Source organism: Narcine bancroftii, chromosome 10, assembly GCF_036971445.1.
Source record: "Narcine bancroftii isolate sNarBan1 chromosome 10, sNarBan1.hap1, whole genome shotgun sequence".
Taxonomy (NCBI): Eukaryota; Metazoa; Chordata; class Chondrichthyes; order Torpediniformes; family Narcinidae; genus Narcine; species Narcine bancroftii.
The window spans coordinates 69,032,935-69,051,639 of NC_091478.1; the positions used below are offsets into that span (position 1 = coordinate 69,032,935).

General features: G+C 40.0%; 2 protein-coding genes across 3 annotated transcripts in view; one reads left to right on the forward strand and one right to left on the reverse strand.

The window, feature by feature from the left end:
• The window catches only part of dhodh (dihydroorotate dehydrogenase), a 35,055-nt gene extending 26,374 nt beyond the window's left edge, over positions 1-8,681 (reverse strand). Inside the window, exons 1-3 of the mRNA XM_069901268.1 lie at positions 8,622-8,681; positions 7,999-8,211; positions 6,192-6,391 (exon numbers count right to left, since the gene is read on the reverse strand). Of these exons, the coding sequence (XP_069757369.1) occupies positions 6,192-6,391; positions 7,999-8,211; positions 8,622-8,642 (434 nt within the window). The 5' untranslated portion in view covers positions 8,643-8,681. The remainder of the gene's footprint in view (positions 1-6,191; positions 6,392-7,998; positions 8,212-8,621) is intronic.
• Positions 5,507-18,705, forward strand: part of LOC138744703 (polycystin-1-like protein 2) — an 84,888-nt gene continuing 71,689 nt past the window's right edge. For both annotated transcript variants that reach the window (XM_069901266.1, XM_069901267.1), the window contains exon 1: positions 5,507-5,752. In XM_069901266.1, the coding sequence (XP_069757367.1) occupies positions 5,716-5,752 (37 nt within the window). In that variant the 5' untranslated portion in view covers positions 5,507-5,715. The remainder of the gene's footprint in view (positions 5,753-18,705) is intronic.

Genomic DNA, 18,705 nt, shown 5'->3' on the forward strand with positions numbered 1-18,705 from the left:
ACATCAGATGTGCTTAGAGCTTTTGGAGTGGATTTTCACTCTGTGCTCTTCCTCCTTCCTCCATTCCCTTTCCCCATCCTTTTTTGTTCAAGACATCTGCCTCTTTTTTTGCTCATGCCTTTATGAAGGGCTCAGATCCAGGATGTTGCTTGCCCTTTATTTCTTATGGATGCTGAATGACCTGCAGAGTTTCTCCAGCTCGTTTGTGTATGACACATTACAGTAATGACATTTCATGAGTTCAAATAGCATTATATATTCTGCATTTCTGACTGAAGATGCTTAAAGAAAAATATTACATTCAGGATTTGCAATTATTAAAGTTAGGAACGTTAATGAAATATTTTTCTCTTGGATGTCTGCTTGATCACAATAATTCCCAAATGATCACTCAGAATTTAGAGCTGTCATGCATGGTACAGTTTAATTCACTTCTCATTTATTTTGCCCTACGTTGTAATATTATAACTCTGCTTTCTCAATACTAATGCTGTTGCTACTACAGGCTTTTAATCACTGCATTGAACTTGATTTCCTGATTTGATGCCAACGGAGAAATGAGAGAGGCTTTGTTACATATTGGAGTGTTTGGGCAATTTCTATTTCAATCTTAGCTCAAAGTGTGTCAAAGGTATCCCATTTAAGTTGTCATTAATGTGTTGCACATGGCACAATGGTGCTGCCATTTCACATGATGGAGCATAAACTACACTGGAAATGAGACCACACTGCCAGTACCAGCTGTTGTAAAACAAGTTGCATCTGTTTTTTTCCCCCTAAAGGAATTTGGAAAGTGCCTTGCTTTCAGCATGTTCATTCTGGCAGTTATATCAAGATCCTGTATTAATATCATGTGGAACAGCTAATTTTCATTTGGATGCAAGAAAGTGCACTGTGTGGCTGATAATGTCCTTTCAAGTTAATGATTGTTTGGTAGCTGTTCATCACCATGTGCCTTCTTTTCACAATTAGATTGACAGCTTCTGTATGATCAATGTACCACATTATTGATTCCTTAGCTGTTTTATGGCATGGCCTATCAAGTCATTCCATTATATCAAACTGCTGGGCAAATGCTTCATGAAGAAAATTCACCACCTTCTTATTAGAGCCACCAAGTAGATGGTAGCAATGCCCATACCTGATGGATGAATGAATAACTAAATGTCCCAATTATAGCACGAAAATGGTGACTGGCACATTTTAAGATTGGATGTGCAGGGCATCCCCAAATCTTGTCCTGAACCATAGTGAGGAAATCTCTCCCACATTTCACTTCAAGCTTCTGGAGCTGAGTGGCTCAACTGAAGTAGGGGGAAAAAAAAAATCAGACAGAGATGGCAGTTTTTAAATTTGCAAACCATTTAGATTTTTACAAGTAACTTGACCTTGTAGTAACCCATAAACTACTGGATTCACCGTGCCAGACCTTGGAAATGCTGAGAGTTCCATACTGTAAGCTGGGTGATGCAAGCTATTGGAACCACCAAGTTTGGAGATCAGATGCTAAGGCATAAATTTATTCTGTATTTATTGCCACCTATTTCAAAAGTCCCATTGTGTTATTGGAGTCCAGTGATAAAACAAACTCAATGCAGTTTCCCAGTAGATACTGTAATTTACTACTGGACCTGCATCAGGTTGGATAATGATACAGGAGCGGGGAAGTCTTTTCAGTGAAGGGAAAAGACGACAAGGGACAAGACTATGTAGTAGTTAACTGTTTATATATGATTTTATTTAAATCATTTTTGTTTCAATAAAATGTTGTTGAATGCCTTATTGAGAAGAATTCTTTTTGTTGAGAAGAATTCAAAGATAAAACATTATATAAAATACCAAATCCTTTATCATCCAATGTCTGAATTTATTTTTAAAATTATATTTTTAAGTCTTCAACTTAAATCTTTTGAAGTTGTGCACATCTTTATCATATTCTGAGTTAAACAGAAGAGTCATGCTTAAAACCCTACAAAAGTCTTGAAGAAAACTGGTAGCTGAATTATTATTACATTTGCTTATTAAATTGGAAATCATCTGTATTTAAAAATATGGATGTAAATCACTAAAATAAACATGTCATAGAAAGCCATTTGATGCAAAGAATTTATGCTGGCTCACAGTATTCCTTACGCACCATCCCCCACAATTGTATCTGTCCCATTGGGACAAGGAAAAGATGGTAGGAAAAGGGAACCATAGATATAGAAAGCAGGAAACAGGAGGGCCTCATGAAAAATATATGGTAGCCAAAAGGAGCTTAAGAAAGGACTTAGGAGACCTCAAAGGGGGCACGAGAAGGCTTTAGCCTGTAGGGTAAGGTCAACCCAAGGTGTTCTATGTGTTTGTGAAGAACAGAATGATGAGAATGAAGGTGGGGTCACAAAAGGATAAAGGCAGCAACATGTCCTTGGAGGCGGAGGAGGTTGGGAAGGCCCTAAATGAATACTTTTCTTCAATATTCACAAGAGAAAAGGGCCTTTATCAGGGTGAGGTCGAAACAGAACAGGCTTATGTACTGGACAATGTGGAGATAAGAAAGAGGAAGTGTTAGATCAATCTTGATGTTTTTAAGAAGATGTCCATGGGGGAAGTGATAGAGATAGCTGGGGCAGTAGCTATGATCTTTGAGTCCTCTTTGACCGCAGGGGAGGAGCCGGAGGGTTGGAAAAAGGCAAATATAGTCGGTAATAAGGAGAATCGTGGGAATGATTCGATCAGTGAGTCTCACATTGAAGCGCAAACTATTGGAGTGGATTCTTAGGGATAGGATCCATGAGAAGATTGGAGAAGAATATATTCAAGGACAATCAGGATGGCTTTGTGAAGGAAGATTGTGCTTCATGAGCCTGAGTTTTTTTTTGAAGAGGTAACATAAAAAATTGATGAGGCTAGGGTGGTAGATGTTGTCAATATGGATTTTAGTTAGGCATTTGACAAGGTCCCCCATGAGAGACTCATCCGGAAAGTCATGAAGCTCGGGATCAGTGGAACCTTGGTTGTGCGGATAAAAAAAATGGCTTGCAGGAAGAAAGCAAAGAGTACCAGTGGAAGAAAAGTATTCTACCTGGAGGTCAGTGACTAGTGGAGTGCTGCAAGGATCTGTTCTGGGACCCCCACTCTGTGATTTTTAATAAATGACCTAGATGAAGAGGTGGAAGAATGTTTACCGATGACATGAAGGTTGGAGGAGTTGTGGATGGAGCTGAAGGTTGTCAAATGTTACAAGAAGATATAGACAGGATGCAGAGATGGGCAGAAAAATGGCAGATAAGTATGATGTGATCCATTTTGGAAGGACAAACCGGAAGGCTGAGTACAGGGTTAATGGTCATTTACTTAAGAGTGTGGATGAACAGAGGGACTGTACAGGTTGATAAGATAGTAAAGAAGGCTTATGGGTTGCTGGGCTTCATTACTCCTGAACTCAATATCCCTATTAGAAAGGTCATGTTGCAACTCTACAAATCTCTGTTAATAAGACCACACAGAGTATAGTGTTCAGTTCTGGTCATCTCATTGTAGGAAGGATGTGGAAGCTTTGGAGAGGGTGCAGAGGAGATTTACCAGGATATTATCTTGATTGAAAAACAAGCATTATGAGGCAAGGATAGCAGAGCTGGGACTTTTATCTTTGGAGCATAGAAGGATAGGAGGAGACTTGATAGATGTCTACAAGATTATGATAGACATAGATAAGATGGACAGCCAGCATCTATTTCTCAGGGCAGGAACAGCAAAAACCAGAGGACATGTGTACAAAGTGAAGGGAGGGAAGTTTAGGGGAGACATCAGGAGTAAGTTTTTTTTTTCTCTTTCCCCCCCCCCCCCCACCCCACAGAGAGTTGTAGGTGCCTGGAATGCCTTGCCAGGGATGGTGGTGGAGGCTAAAACATTAGGGGCATTTAAGAGACTCTTAGACAGAGACATGGATGGAGGAAAAGTGGAGGGTTTATGAGGTAAGAAGAGTTTAGTACTTTTTTTAGGAATATATAGGTCAACACAACATCAAGGGCAGAAGGGCCTGTACTGTGCTGTAGTGTTCTATGTAGAGATACTTCTCTTTGAAGCAGAGCAGTGGGTGAATACATCCGAGGACCAAGTATTGCTGGTCCATATATGAAGAAATGTCCACACTCAAAAATAGAAACAGGAAGAGATTCCCAAATCTCAAGCTCCAGGATTGCAATGGATTATATCTAACAACCTCCTGGCAAACCAATTTTCCATCATGCACCTCAACTTCCCCAAATCTGCTTCTAACTGTCAAGGGAAGCAACTTACAGTAATATTTATCTACCAGTGTGTTTTTTGGGAAACCAGAGAACTAAGGAAAATTACTGTCACAGTGAGAATATGTAAACTCTGCACACACAGAAGTCAGGGTCAGGTTCATACCCCTGTCACCGAGCTATGCAATAACAACAGAATTTGCTTCACCATTATGTATCCAGGTTGGCAGCACAAACTCTAATACAGCCTATTGGCTGCTCTGATGTGGATATATCTTCACTCAGACACTAACACAGACTAGTGGCTGCTCCGATGTGGGATATATCCCCACTCAGGCACTAAAACAGACTAGTGACTGCTCTGATGTGGGATATATCCCCACTCAGGCACTAACACAGACTAGTGACTGCTCTGATCTGGGATATATCCCCACTCAGCCACTAACACCGACTAGTGACTGCTCCGATGTGGGATATATCCCCACTCAGGCACTAACACAGACTAGTGACTGCTCCGATGTGGGATACAGCTCCACTCAGGCACTAACACAGACTAGTGACTCCTCCGATGTGGGATACAGCTCCACTCAGGCAGTCGTTTAGGGTCAAGGATCAGTTGCTTCCTCTCCTGATCTGTGACTTCTGTGGAAACTGTTTTTTCAACAGAACGAAATTTGGTCTGTTTGGTGGGATAGGCAGATGAGTAGTTTGGAAAGTTTACACTGGGCTTGTATATGATTCTAATACTTGGTCAAGAGACCCAGATTCATATCCAGTACATGTCTGCATGGATTTCCTCCAGGTGCTTCCTTCCACTCTCCAAAATGTATGGGGGTTGTGGGTTAATTGGGCGGCACAGGATCATGGGCCAGAGAGTCTGTTACCATGCTATATGTCTAAATTTTAAAAAAAAAATGCTTTCTCCCAACATCATGGGCTTTGGATTCTCAAAACAGTGGAGATGTTGCAATCTTTAAAGACTGGTTTGAGCAGATCATTGAATTGCTTCCTTTCTGACTCAGGAGTATGTTATCAGATACACAAGTGAAATGACCTGCCCAACTGTACCATCGAAGTGTAACAAAACCATGATGCTTGTTTTGTCAGTAGAAGATGATGATATTGGTTTGATTATTCTGCCAGAGAATTGTGGGCTACCTCTCCAGTGCTTTGAGATGCTCCTGTAGGTATCTCAGAACATATATGATAGAAATCTTTATTATGCATTGAGCTTTGAGATCTTGATATTTAAATATACTTTTTTTCTAGATGACCAAAGGCCATGGAGGTGTACTGAATTAATCTGTGAACTTCATCATCGAACTCTGCCTTTGCCAAGAGATGGTTCCTGACAGCCAGGAAGTGTTGAATATTTTCATTGTCAGAGTTAGAGGGACTTGCTGTACAGCAGGAGTAGGTAGGAAGGGAAGATCTCAGACAACAAGCTGATGATGTCTTGAGGCTCAGCATCCATTCACATGATATGCAAGCATCATTTGCATACTGCAGCTCAACCAGAGGTTAGTGTGAACTTGGTTCTGGAGAGGGTGCTCTAGTTCATTTTCATTTTGTGGTGAAATCATTTGGGAAAAAGTGACAGGAATGATGCAACTTGGAGCGTTTAGGATCATGGCTTGCAAATGATCAAATGCAAGGCGAGATACATTTCTACTGCAAGCTAAGGTGGAGGAAGGCACTTCACAGTTCCTCTGATTTGTAAGAGCCAAAGGGTGGTGGAGAGAGATAACAATGCCAACATTAGTAACCACACTCATTTTTCACATTCAAAAGACATACTGTGCATGAGGTCCACGTATTCCTGAGCAATTTAACCATAGTGTCAGTGGTCTCTGTCAATTCATTTACTTTAAACATAATCACATCATTCAGTAGTCTTTCAAACCTACTTGTTACAAACAGACATCTTTTACAAACTATAACACAAGTACTTGACACTACCTGTTGATGACAGCCTGATCATGGTCCAATCTGAAAACCCTCGGCCTGGGATTACCATCCTGGGGTTGTGGTGTGATAGTTCCCACCTCCACAAATCCGAACCCCATCTTGTAAAGGCCATCCACTGCCTCCCCATGTTTATCAAAGCCTGCAGCAATTCCAACTGGGTTCTTGAATTTTCGGCCAAATACATTTACCTCCTAAAACAAACTAACTGTCAGTGATCACTGAAGAATGGGTTAGTCATATATATATATATATATATATATATATATATATATATATATATATATATACACATATATATACACACACACACACACATATACACACACACACTTTTGATAGTAGTTCTCCAGGATTGTCTTAGAGCAGTAGTTTTCAAACTGCCCCAACCCCCAAATTCACATTTCACTTTAAGTAATCCCTATGCCATAAATGCTCTGTGATTAGTAAGGGATTGCTCAAGGTGGTATGTGAGTGGAAAGAAAAAGTTTGAAAACCACTGTTTTAAATCCTACCTAATTGACTCATTATGTGCACAGTTTCATAACTCCAAAGGAAATGGCCAATGACAATTTTTCTCAAGCAAAATATTTCAGTAACAATTGGATCTAGAGTGGTTCTCAACCTCCCCTTCCCACTTACATACCACCTTAAGCCATTCCTTACCAACCACAGAGCACCGATGGCATAAGTGGAATGTGAGTTTAAGGGGGCAGTTTGAACACCACTGTCTTAGAGCATCCAGGATTAACTCCCGAAAACCGCTAAAGGGACATAAAAATAAACGACATTTCTCTGCACGCATGTCAGCTGCAGTGATGGGCAATAATCAAGAATTTTCAAAAGAATGTCACTTGCAAAGCTGTCAGTTTTCCTTTCTAGCATTTACAGAAGGAGCAAGATGCTGAGAATTGACTGAAAATTTTATACATTTAAGTCACTCAAATCACCTTTACCATTTCAAGAAATTAAAAGGATGAATCAGTCGTTAGAAGGCAAAGTGAAGCAGGTGATCACATGCACTTTGTGACAGTAGATGGTGTGACATTAGACAAGAAAAAGCTGGACTATCTTCTCCAAGCAAGATAGGAAAAGTTGGTGGAAGGAACATGAATGCTAGATACCAATGGGCTCTTTATCTGGTGCATTAAACAGTATTGCAGGAATTATGATGTTTCATTGAGCAAAGCCATGAATCAAACTAATTTTCTCTCAATTGCAATAGAAAATGTTCACATATAATGCCAGCTATAAAAGCAGTAAAGGGTTACATTTGATTACCAATACATTCATTCAAATTGCCATCCTCTTCTATCTGCAAAATTAGGATTATATTTTTGTTCCTATGCCAATTTTAAGAAGACAGGTTTACCCATTTTAGCCATACTGCCACTTTCTTGCAAAGAGTGAAAAGAAAGCTTTCTATACTGAAGACATGTTAAAGTTTTTTTTAAAGCATTGATAAACAGTATGGTTATTTCAACAAAACATTCATAGACAAGCCTGTGAGATTAATCAGGAAAATGTTACACTCTGAAAAGAAAACTCAGATTACTCCCATGTGTTAATAATGCAGCAACACACTGGATAAGAACAGTGCAATAATTCCCTATTACACTTCTAACAAAATAAGAGGAGGCCATTTGTTCTAGAGAGTCAATGTTGGCTCTCAGAGCAATCCCATTCTCCACTTTGTCAGACCAACTGCGTTAAACTCAAAACAGTTTTTTCAAGCCAATAAATATTCTGTCCCACTTCACTCCTTGCACAGATTGTTGTTTTAGTTACTTGGAGCCCTTACCAAGGCAGAAGAATCCTTATATTTTGACCAAGGGATTAATCCCCAGGAAATAAAACGGACAGCAAAAGCGTGTGCTATTTCTGGATCCAGGAACCTCTGCAGTGCAGGCATCAGATGGTTAGCATAAAACTTTTCATCCCCAACTGCAGTGCAATAAGCAAAAAACAGACAGGTGCCGCTGCCCAGGACCTGAACAGCCTCTTTCAAACGTCTCTGCAAGAGAAATAAAATATAGAAATGAAAGACTGATACAATGTCACCTAACTGGTATATGACAATATCCTCTTCATTCAGTCCCTTCCATCAATTTCCAACCTGCCCTCAGCACGGGTCCTTCTGAAATGTGGTCAGAGGTCCGAAGTTGGAACCAAGGATGTTAATTTATGCCCAGGACGCTTCACCCCCAATTTGAAATGAAAAGCTGTGCAAATACAGTCGTGTTAACTCCCCAATTCTCCCAGGAACTCGCGCCCTGTCAAAATGTAGCAACGAGCTACAGCATGTGTCCCCATCCCGACGTGTCTCGTGAGCTTTGAAGATGCTCTGCAAAGCCCGGACACATGGACCCCACTTCCCGGGACCGGGACCAGGATCCGGCCGCTACAATATGCCTTCCCTCCTACCTTCAACGTGTTCGCAACCATTTTCCTGACAAGAGCTGCCCTGAGCTCCCGGAACAGGCGGACCCGCAAACCAGACTTACGGCAAGTGGCGCAAATGCTGAAGAGAATCCGCCGCACTTCCGTTCCAGCGGCGAGCTGTCCGCTTCTTCGGAGCTGCTGGCCGCCCGCTCCAGGAGACGGGGGAGGCGGAGCGCCACGTGGGTCTCGGGGCCAGAGCTCTGTCCCGTCGGGGCGGGCGTGTGATGTTCCTTCTGTCGGCACCAAAAACCACTTACTCACCGAAATGTTCCCGTCAAGCATAATATTCTCTTTGAATAATATTATTGGAGGGTGATTCTCGGTGTGGTTGCCTGTCTTGTTTGCACCTGAACATTGTTTACGGAAAACATACACTGAGCAATATTTCTCGGTCTTTATTTTTATTGTTTCTTTCTGTTTTGATATGTACTGTGGTAATTTAATTTCTAGTAAGATGGAGAAACTCAGCAGGTCAAGCTGTGTCCTTTATATAGTAAAGGTAAAAATGCATAACTAGTGTTTCGGGTTTTAGCCCTTCATTAAGGTTTTGAAAAATGTCAGCAGGCGTCTGAACAAAAGAGGGGAGAAGGGATGGATGCAAAGGCAGGAGGTGATAGGTGGAGAAGGGAGGGAGGGGACAGCAGCGCTCAAGGGGAGGAGGGATGGCTGGGTGAAGGTAGGGAGGAGGACTGGAAGGTGGGAGGGGGAAGAGGAAGTAGGCAAGCAGAAACCAGAAAAGTCTAAGTTGATGCCATCTGGCTCGAGAGTGCCCAGACGGAAAGTCAGGTGTCTTCCAATTTGCAGTGGTCTTGGTGGGACAGTACATTCGGTCAGAGATGTGAGTGTGACACTGAACTGAAATGGTTGGCTACAGGGAGGTGTCTGTGGTGCGGATGGAGTGAAGGTGCTCAGTGAAGCGATCTCCCAATCTGCGCCCAACCTCTCTGATGGAAAGAAGGCTACAAAGGGACCCTACGGTTAGACAAGTGAAGCTTCTTTTCAAAGGCCTGTTCAGAACCCCGGAACATGGTGAGGGAGAATGTGTGGGCACAATTATGGCACCTCCTGAGCTGCCCCCAGCATCTTCCCCTGTGGCTGCAGGAGGTGCCACACTTGCATCCACATCTCCACTTCCACGGTTCAGGTGTGGTGCAGTAAGTCAGATTTTGTATGTGTGTATATGACAGTAGTCTCCCATCTATCCCAGTGTTAGGCTGGGTAAAGTCCCAAACTCTGAAAATGGATGAAGTCTGGTAGCTTTTTCCAAGTCATGCATGTTCTGCTTTCCAGCATTCCTTCCAGTGACTGAGCGTACTTTGGTTCTCTGTGCTGGGGATGTTAATCTGGGAGAGAATGCAGATGTTAGTTCACCAACTACTGTAGGATTTTGCAGAAAGATTGCTGGTGGAATCTCTCTAATCTTTAAGGTAGTCCAGATCTCAGAAGCATACAGTGGAGGAGGGCAGGCATCATCTGTGGGCCTTGCTCTGTGTTTGACAGCTTTATCTTTGAACATCCTTTCCTCAGCACTGACCCTGAGCAAAGATATCTGAGATGATCCAATCACCACATTGTTGTCCAGATTGTGGATCTAGATGACAAGCTACGCTGGTCCCAGCACCGATCCCTGCAGCACACTACTAGTCACAGGCCTCCAGTCTGAGAAGTAATTGTCCACGGCCATTCACTGGCTTCTCCCACACAGCTAATTGAACTGATGTCATAAAATGAAAGACCATTGTTTTGGAGGAGACAAACTGGCTACAAGTACCTTTCTGCAAAGTGCTCACAGGAAGGTCACTCCTGGGTTTTGTTTATCTAAGACAACATCTTAACCAAGGAGAAGAACTCCTGTTTGCTGAAGAAGGTGGGGATTTTGCAAGTGAGAGAGTCACATGGGTTTTCTGGCAGTCTCAGTTTAAGAGAGAGAGAGGGAGAGAAGCGAAGCCCTCTCAGCTTGTGTGTGTGTGTAACACTGAAAAGCAGCTGAGCAGTGCAAGCCAGGAAGCTGGTTGAAACTGATGAAAAGTTCCAGAGCAGTGGCTGGAAGTGCTATCTGATGTTTCTCTTGGAATAAGTGGAACAGAAAGGAACTCTGTGCTAGCCTGAAAGAAAGAGGTTATCATCTGGAGAACCCTGATGGAGCAAGTTTAATCAGCGACACATTGAGGTGACTAATGGTAGTACCTCAGTTGTGGAAATCCTGGAAGAACAAATCTCTCACTGCAAACCCTACAAGAACCTTTCTGAGCGGTAAACATTTACCTTTTGAGCACCAAAGCCTGGTGATCTTTATACATGTTAAATTTTGTGCACATTATAAGAATTGCCTGCATCCAGAGAACTTGGAAGAAGGAGAAGTGAGATTGAACTGTGAACCAATGAACCTTTCTTAAATTTACACACACATTACATACACATGTGCTTAGAATTAGAAGGGGGTTAATTTGGGTTAGTTAAGTATAAACATAAGTTAAAGTTTGATTCTGTTTTCATGTTTAAAGTTGATTAAAAATAGCTTTTTAAAAAAACCACGTCTTGGTGAATGTCTATTGCTGCTGGGTTTTGGGGTCCTTTGGGCTTGTAACAATGTAAAAAGCATGCACTTTAGTGAAAGAATTGGAGAACTGCTCTGAAGCATTGTGTACAGTAGGTGAGGTTAGGGTGACCTTGGATTAGGAGCAGAAGTGATAGAGCTGTTGCCCAGTTCCACTGTAGCAGGAAATTTAGTCGAGGTGACGAGCAGCGAAAGATTGAAAAAAACGTTCTTCCAGTGACACGACCAGGGTCAATACTGGTCAGCATTATGCCTGGAGGCTGTTTTAGGCCCATTGGTTAGGAATGAAACACGAAATTGATTAAGATTATGCCTTGCCTGCCATCGTCAATCAAACGCAAGATGGAGGTCCATTTTACTTGAGGAGAGTGTTTCACATTCCCTGTTTGGTGAGTTCAGAAAAGGTCAGGTACCCTGACTCTTCAGACCTCCCATCCTCCTGTGAGTTTGGAGTTGTCATGCGGTGAAGATCATGCCCATTATGCCAGTAGAGGGAAGGAATCCATACTAGTTTTTGGAGAGCAGCTGTTAACCCACTGAGAGGGGATAGTTTTTTTTTAATTTTTTATTTTTCACACCATAAATCACATTAGCCATGATATACACTTTTTCTTTTTCACACATATACAGTGACTTTTTCTCCCCCCCCCCTCCCTCCTCCCAAGCCACCCCCCCACCCCCCCTCACCCATTTTAGGTATACAATCTAGGTTGCATTAAGCCAGTCAGACAATGTTGTCATTCAACAAAAATACACCAGAAATTCTACTGAGTCCATTCTTTTCTTTCCTTCTCCTTCCATCAACTTAGGTAATGTTTGTCCCCGGTAGGTTTTCGCTATTGTATTTAATGTAAGGCTCCCATACTTGTTCGAATATTACAATATTATTTCTTAAACTATATGTTATTTTTTCTAATGGAATACATTTATTCATTTCTATATACCATAGTTGTATTTTCAAATTATCTTCCAATTTCCAGGTTGACATAATACATTTTTTTTGCTACGGCTAGGGCTATCTTAACAAATCTTTTTTGTGCATCCTCCAAATCAATTCCAAATTCTTTGTTTGTTATGTTACTTAGGAGAAAGATCTCTGGATTCTTTGGTATATTGTTTTCTGTTATTTTATTTAATATCTGACTGAGATCATCCCAAAATTTTTCTACTCTCTCACGTGTCCAGATTGCATGAATTGTTGTTCCCATTTCTTTTTTACATCGAAAACATCTATCAGATACTGTTGGGTCCCATTTATTTAACTTTTGCGGTGTAATGTATAGTCTGTGTAACCAATTATATTGTATCATACGTAGCCTCGTATTTATTGTATTTCTCATCGTTCCAGAACATAATTTCTCCCATGTTTCCTTTTTTATCTTTATATTTAAATCTTGTCCCCATTTTTGTTTAGTTTTACCATTTGTTTCCTCATTCTCCTTTTCTTGCAGTTTAATATACATATTTGTTATAAATCTTTTGATTAACATTGTATCTGTAATCACATATTCAAGGTTACTTCCCTCTGGTAAACTCAAATTGCTTCCTAATTTATCTTTCAAGTAGGATCTCAGTTGGTAATATGCCAGCGCTGTATCTCCAGTTATATTGTACTTATCTCTCATTTGTTCAAAGGATAAGAATCTACTTCCTGAAAAACAATTTTCTATTCTTTTAATCCCTTTTTGTTCCCATTTTCTAAAGGAAAGGTTGTCTATTGTAAAAGGGAGTAGCTTATTTTGCGTCAATATTAGTTTTGGTAATTGATAATTTATTTTATTTCTTTCTACATGAATCTTCTTCCAAATATTGAGGAGATGATGTAATACTGGAGAAGTTCTATGTTGTACTAATTTTTCGACCCATTTATATAACTGAGAGGGGATAGTTGAAGAGGGAGGTTGGTTTCCCTGTGGCAGGCTGCATGGAGACATGTCTGCAGTTACTCTAGTCAGATTTGTCCCCTTTCTCAGTTAATTCAGCTCCACTTGTCCATGTTGACCAAGATGCCTCCATAATGCAATCCCACTCATCTTTCTAACATTTTTCTATTCTTTTGTACCCGTACAGATAACTTTTAAACATTGGAAATGTATCTGCCTCCATTTCCAATGGCAGGTTGTTTCATTTAACCCAGCACCATTGGCATGGAAAAAAATTACTCCTCAGATACCCTTTCATCTTTCCTCTCTCAAATGAAATCTTTGCTCTCTGAGTTCTATGTCCTCTTGCCTGGACCTTAATACCCAGGAAAAAAAGACATTATCTATTCTATGTTCCTCATGATTTTGAAACCTCTGCAAGTAACCTTTCACCCTCCTGCGCTCCATGGAAACTGTCCTAGCCATCCAATCTCTCCTGATGACTTAACCCTCCAGTTCAGATAGCATCCTTGGGATTTTTTTTTCTTGTACCTTTTCTTTATAACCTCCTTCCTAAAGTGTGGTGTCTGCAACTGCATACAGTACTCCAGTTATTGCCTAACCAACGTTTTACCAACTGTAACATGATGTACTCAGTGCCGAATGAAGGTAAGCATACCATCTGCCTTCTTCACCACTTTGTCTACCTATGTCTTCACTAACAGGAAACAATGTACTTGTATCTCCAAGTATGTTTAATACACCCCTGGGTCCTGCCGTTAACTGATGTGTCCTGGGTTGGTTTAACTTCCTAAAATGCATCACCTTGCCCTTGTCAGTCTGATGACATCTCAGCAAGTCCTCCTTTTCCCAAATGGGCAATGGGTGGATTTGTGACTAAAGCTTCACAGCAGTAAGGTTTGGATCTTCAGCAAGGATACTACCTGCTCCTGAGGCCACCTTTTTGTTTAGATTGGGCCGTAATGGTCTGGTTGGTGAACATACTTGCCCATTCCAATAACACTGCAAATATTGACATGTTAGTTATAATTTGCAAAGACAACAGATACAGACATTTCTGACCAGGTTTTTTTTTGCAAATTTACAGACTGAGAAAGCAAGCCCTAACAACCTGTAGAACAGAAATGTTCTAAATTTAACACAGGAGTGCAGTCAGGACAAAAAAAAAAACTGGCACAATCTTAAGAAACATGAGGATACAGAGAATGAGCCAAGCATTTTTTCTAGGAATGTTGTACTTTTCCATATTTGAATTTCTGTTGACTACTTGTTCAAGCCAATTTTGTTGAGATAAGGGGATATTTCCTAGTGAGAATACAAAAGCTGGCTTCTATTGAACATTTCTGTCATTACTTCTGTGGAATTTCCTGGATTTGGAAATAAAATAATATGGGTTGGTGTACAATGTTCTTCTTGTTAGGTCTTCTCTCCTTTTTCCTTCTCTTTCCTGCTCTTCATCCCAACCCTCAGTGTTACTGGTTTGCAGTGCTACAGAAAACAGCCAAGTGTACTGTAAAATTAATTGTAATAGAATTGAATGCTCAATAACTAAACAACTCTCCTTTCCTTCTTGGTTTTGAATTTCAATGAAACATTTACTCTTCTCTAGTAATCTCTATTATTTATCATAAATCAATTAAGATCTCACAATTATCTGTTATTGATGTAGAAATTTGATCTATTGCAGACTGATGAACATGTTGCAAAGATCACTTCCTACTTTAAATCTTTCAGTGTTGGATACAGTAGATGTCTGATGAACCAAATCAGATGCTGTACTCAAGCCTTACAATGAGTCTACAACTGTTCCTAATGTTTTATTCTTTTGTGCTCATCGGGGCAAAACCCTGCTCGCAGCACCAGAAGAAATTCCACGATTTGTGCTATGAGTTTGTGGAGCAGCAGATGAGTTTTGATAATGCTCAGAAGCACTGTGAGCAAGAAGATGGGAATCTCGCCATTGTCCAGAAGAATACCTTCCACTTTCTGCAGAACCAGGTGCCAAACAAAAAGAGGTGGTGGGTTGACTCGGTGTTATTTGAAAAAAAATCAAGTCAGAAACTGGATGGTCCAGGTAAGAGACCAATATGGCAAGAACCGGAGAACCTGTTTAATGGAAATGTGTGAAGCACAAGTCCTATTTGAGATCAGGAAATGTTCAGGGTGAAAGTTATCTAGGATTGTAGGACATTTATTGGGATACCCTTTCAAGAAACAGAAGAAGGAATATTACATATGTGTAACTATTTACATTCTACCTATTTTATCTCAAAAGTTTTCCCATCCTGACTTCTGGTCAAATAAAATTATGAACTTTATTCCTCCTGGATGAGGATATTTTGTGAATCAGTCTAATTTCATAAAATCTGGGAATAAAGACTCATCATTGCCTGAAAGTGGTTTTGCAGGTAGATAGGGTTGTAAGAGCTTTTAGCAATGTTGGCCTTCACAAATCAAAGTATTGAGTATTGGTGTTGGGATGTTATGGTAAAGTTGTATAAGACATTGGTGAGGCCAAATTTGGAGTATTGTGTGTAGTTTTGGTCACTGAACTACAGGAAAGAAAAGATTGAGAGTGCAGAGAGATTTAATAGGATGTTGCTGGGACTTCAGGACCCGAGTTATGGGGAAGGGTTAAAAAGGTTAGGACTTTATTCCCTGCAGTGTCTAAGAATGAGGAGAGATTTGATAGAGGTGTACAAAATTAGGATGGGTATAGATGGAGTAAATTCAAACAGGCTTTTTCCACTGTGGTTAGGTGAGATAAAAACTAGAAGATATGGATTAAGGGTGAAAGGGGAAAAGTTTAGGAGGAATATTAGGGGGGACTTCTTCACACAGAGTGGTGGGAGTGTGGAACGAGCTGCCAGTGGAAGTGGTGAACGCGAGCTCAATTTTGACTTTTAAGAAGGATGGGGGTGGGGAAGATATGGGTTGATATGGCCTTGGGTGCAGGTTAGTGGGACTAGGCAGAAAAATAATTTATCACAGACTAGAAGGGCTGAAGAGCCAGTTCCTGTGCTGTAATGTTCTATGGTTCTAAAATAGATTTAAAGGTCTTATTCATTGCTCTCGACATCACAAAACTACAAATTTACATTGTTTTCATTACCAGCTGTATTTCCTTAAAAATTATTCCTGCAATTTAACCTTGTTTATGTGATTAGATGTTAAAAATCAAGTTTCACTGGACAACATTCCTTTACATAGCTCAAAAAACTGTTTAATTGCATTCCAGGAACCCGCTGTTCTGTGTTTGTAAACCTTGCAAACCTCATTTAATCTTACTCCCTCTCACCTTAAACCTATGCCCTCTAGTACTTGATTTTTTTCATACAAGGAAAAATGACTGCCCCATTTATGTCTCTCATAATTTTATATCATTCTTTCAGTCACCCTGGGCCTTTGACCCTGCAGAGAAAACATTACAAGTTTATCCAAACTCTCCTTTAAGTGAATACTTTCCAATCCACTGGTTCATCCCAGTGAACCCCTTCTGCACTCTCTCTAAAGCTTCCACATACTTCCTGTGGTGCAGTGATATACTTCAGATGTGGCCTAAATAGTATTCTGTATCCTGCAACATGATTTCCTGACTTTTGTATTCAGCACTCTTACTGATGGAGGCAAGCATGGTGTACGCCCTTTCACTTGCATTAACACTTCTCAGGAGCTATGGCTGAATCCCAAAATAACAGCAGTAGTTGCCCTTGTATTCGATCTCCTAAAATACAGTGGGTCTGGATTAAACTTCATTCACCTTTTTTATAGTTAATTTTCCAACTGATGTATTTCTTGTGGTATCATTTGACAACCTTCTGTCCTTTATTGTTTGTGTCGTCTGTAAAGTTACTAATCAGACTTCCTGCATTTTCATCCAGATTATTTATATACCTTATAATCACAGACATCAGAGGTCCAGCATTAACTCTTGTAGAATCCCACTGGTCACTGATCTCCCATCAGAGAAACCCCAATCACCCAATACCCTCTTGCTTTTTAACCCTATTTGTCTAAAAGCAACAGTTCTTTTTTTAAATTTAAAAAAATTTTCACACTATGAACCATATTAACCAAAATACACACAAACATTTTTCTCTTGAATATACAGTGACATTTTCTCCCCTTTCCCCCCCCTTCCCTCCCTCCTTCGCACCCCCCTCCCTACAAAGCAACAGTTCTTGTTTAATAACAAGACAACCAACTTTTATTAACCTACTGTTTTTAAAAGGCCAAGCATGCAAACTGCACTTCTTGTCCTCACTGAGATCTGATGAGCTCCTGGGACCTCAGCTACAGCCTCGCATGAAGGCCTGTTCTGCTTCTAGAAATTAAAGTTGTATTCACTCTTAGTCTTCTACTTCTGGAATGTTCTTGGTTGCTAAGATAGATCTTGTTCATATTTCATGGCTTGTTCCAATAAAGAGGTCTCTCAAGCTCTGTATTAAGGGGAGAAGTGTTAATCTACAGGCCAGATGGTGCAGCCTTGTGGAAATGGTTTGTCAAAGGTCCAGGTATCCTTGGACTGAACTCGTATGGTATTACTCCTTTTTAAAAAAATCTTTTTTATTGTTTTTTTATAAGAAATACAATACAATGGAATGAAACTTAAAAAAACAATATCACATATGTATACAATCGGTCCCCTCCACTGCACTGGATGAAAATTAAAAACATCAAAAGTATTTAAAAAAACCCAACCTAACCTACTCTAATAAATAAAAAAAATATCTGAACAGCTTACCCTGAGGGTTACATGTATTTTATAGTTTTTGGTTCCTACCTACCGTAAATCAAAAAACAAAGGTAAAACTATATATCTCATCTGGAAGAGTAAATACATCTAATCACATTAAAAACATTTACATCATATGAAAATAAAACATAAAAAGATCACCATGTATCTTCAAATTTCACCGATGAATCAAATACATGATACTGTATCTAATTTTTTTCTAAGCTTAAACAAGGCATAATATGAGAAAACCACTGAAGGTCTAGAGTCTTTCCATTTGCAAAGGATGACTCTTCTAGCCAACAATGTAGAGAAGGCCACAACCCATTGAACAGGTATGAAAAACTCCCCATGTCTGAGTCAATTACCCCGAAAAGAGCAGTTATTGGATTAGATCAAAGCTCCACCTGGAGTATAGCTAAAAAGATATTAAAAATTTCTTTCCAATAGTTTTCGAAGGATAAACAAGACCAAAACATAGCAATTTCACATTTGCATCTGTCACAAATAGGGTTAATGTTAGAAAAAATTCTAGCCAATTTATCTTTGGATATGCAAACATGATGCACCACTTTGAATTGGATTAATGAATGTTGGACACATAGAAAAGATATATTTACCAGTTTAAAAATCTTGACCTATAGATCTTCAAATAAAGGTCTTGCAGGTTCCAGTTCCCAAGCCAATTTTAATCTTATCATGAAGTACTGGACATAATTTTAATAATCTATCATATATAATTCCAATTAATCCTTTCTGAGAAGGATTTAATTGAAAAATATTATCAACTAAAACCTCATCTCCTTATTGAGATTTTTAGAGCACCTCACTCTACCGTAGGTCTAGCTCTGTCTCCTCAAAGAAGTCTCCCATTATTGTAGCCTCCAGCAG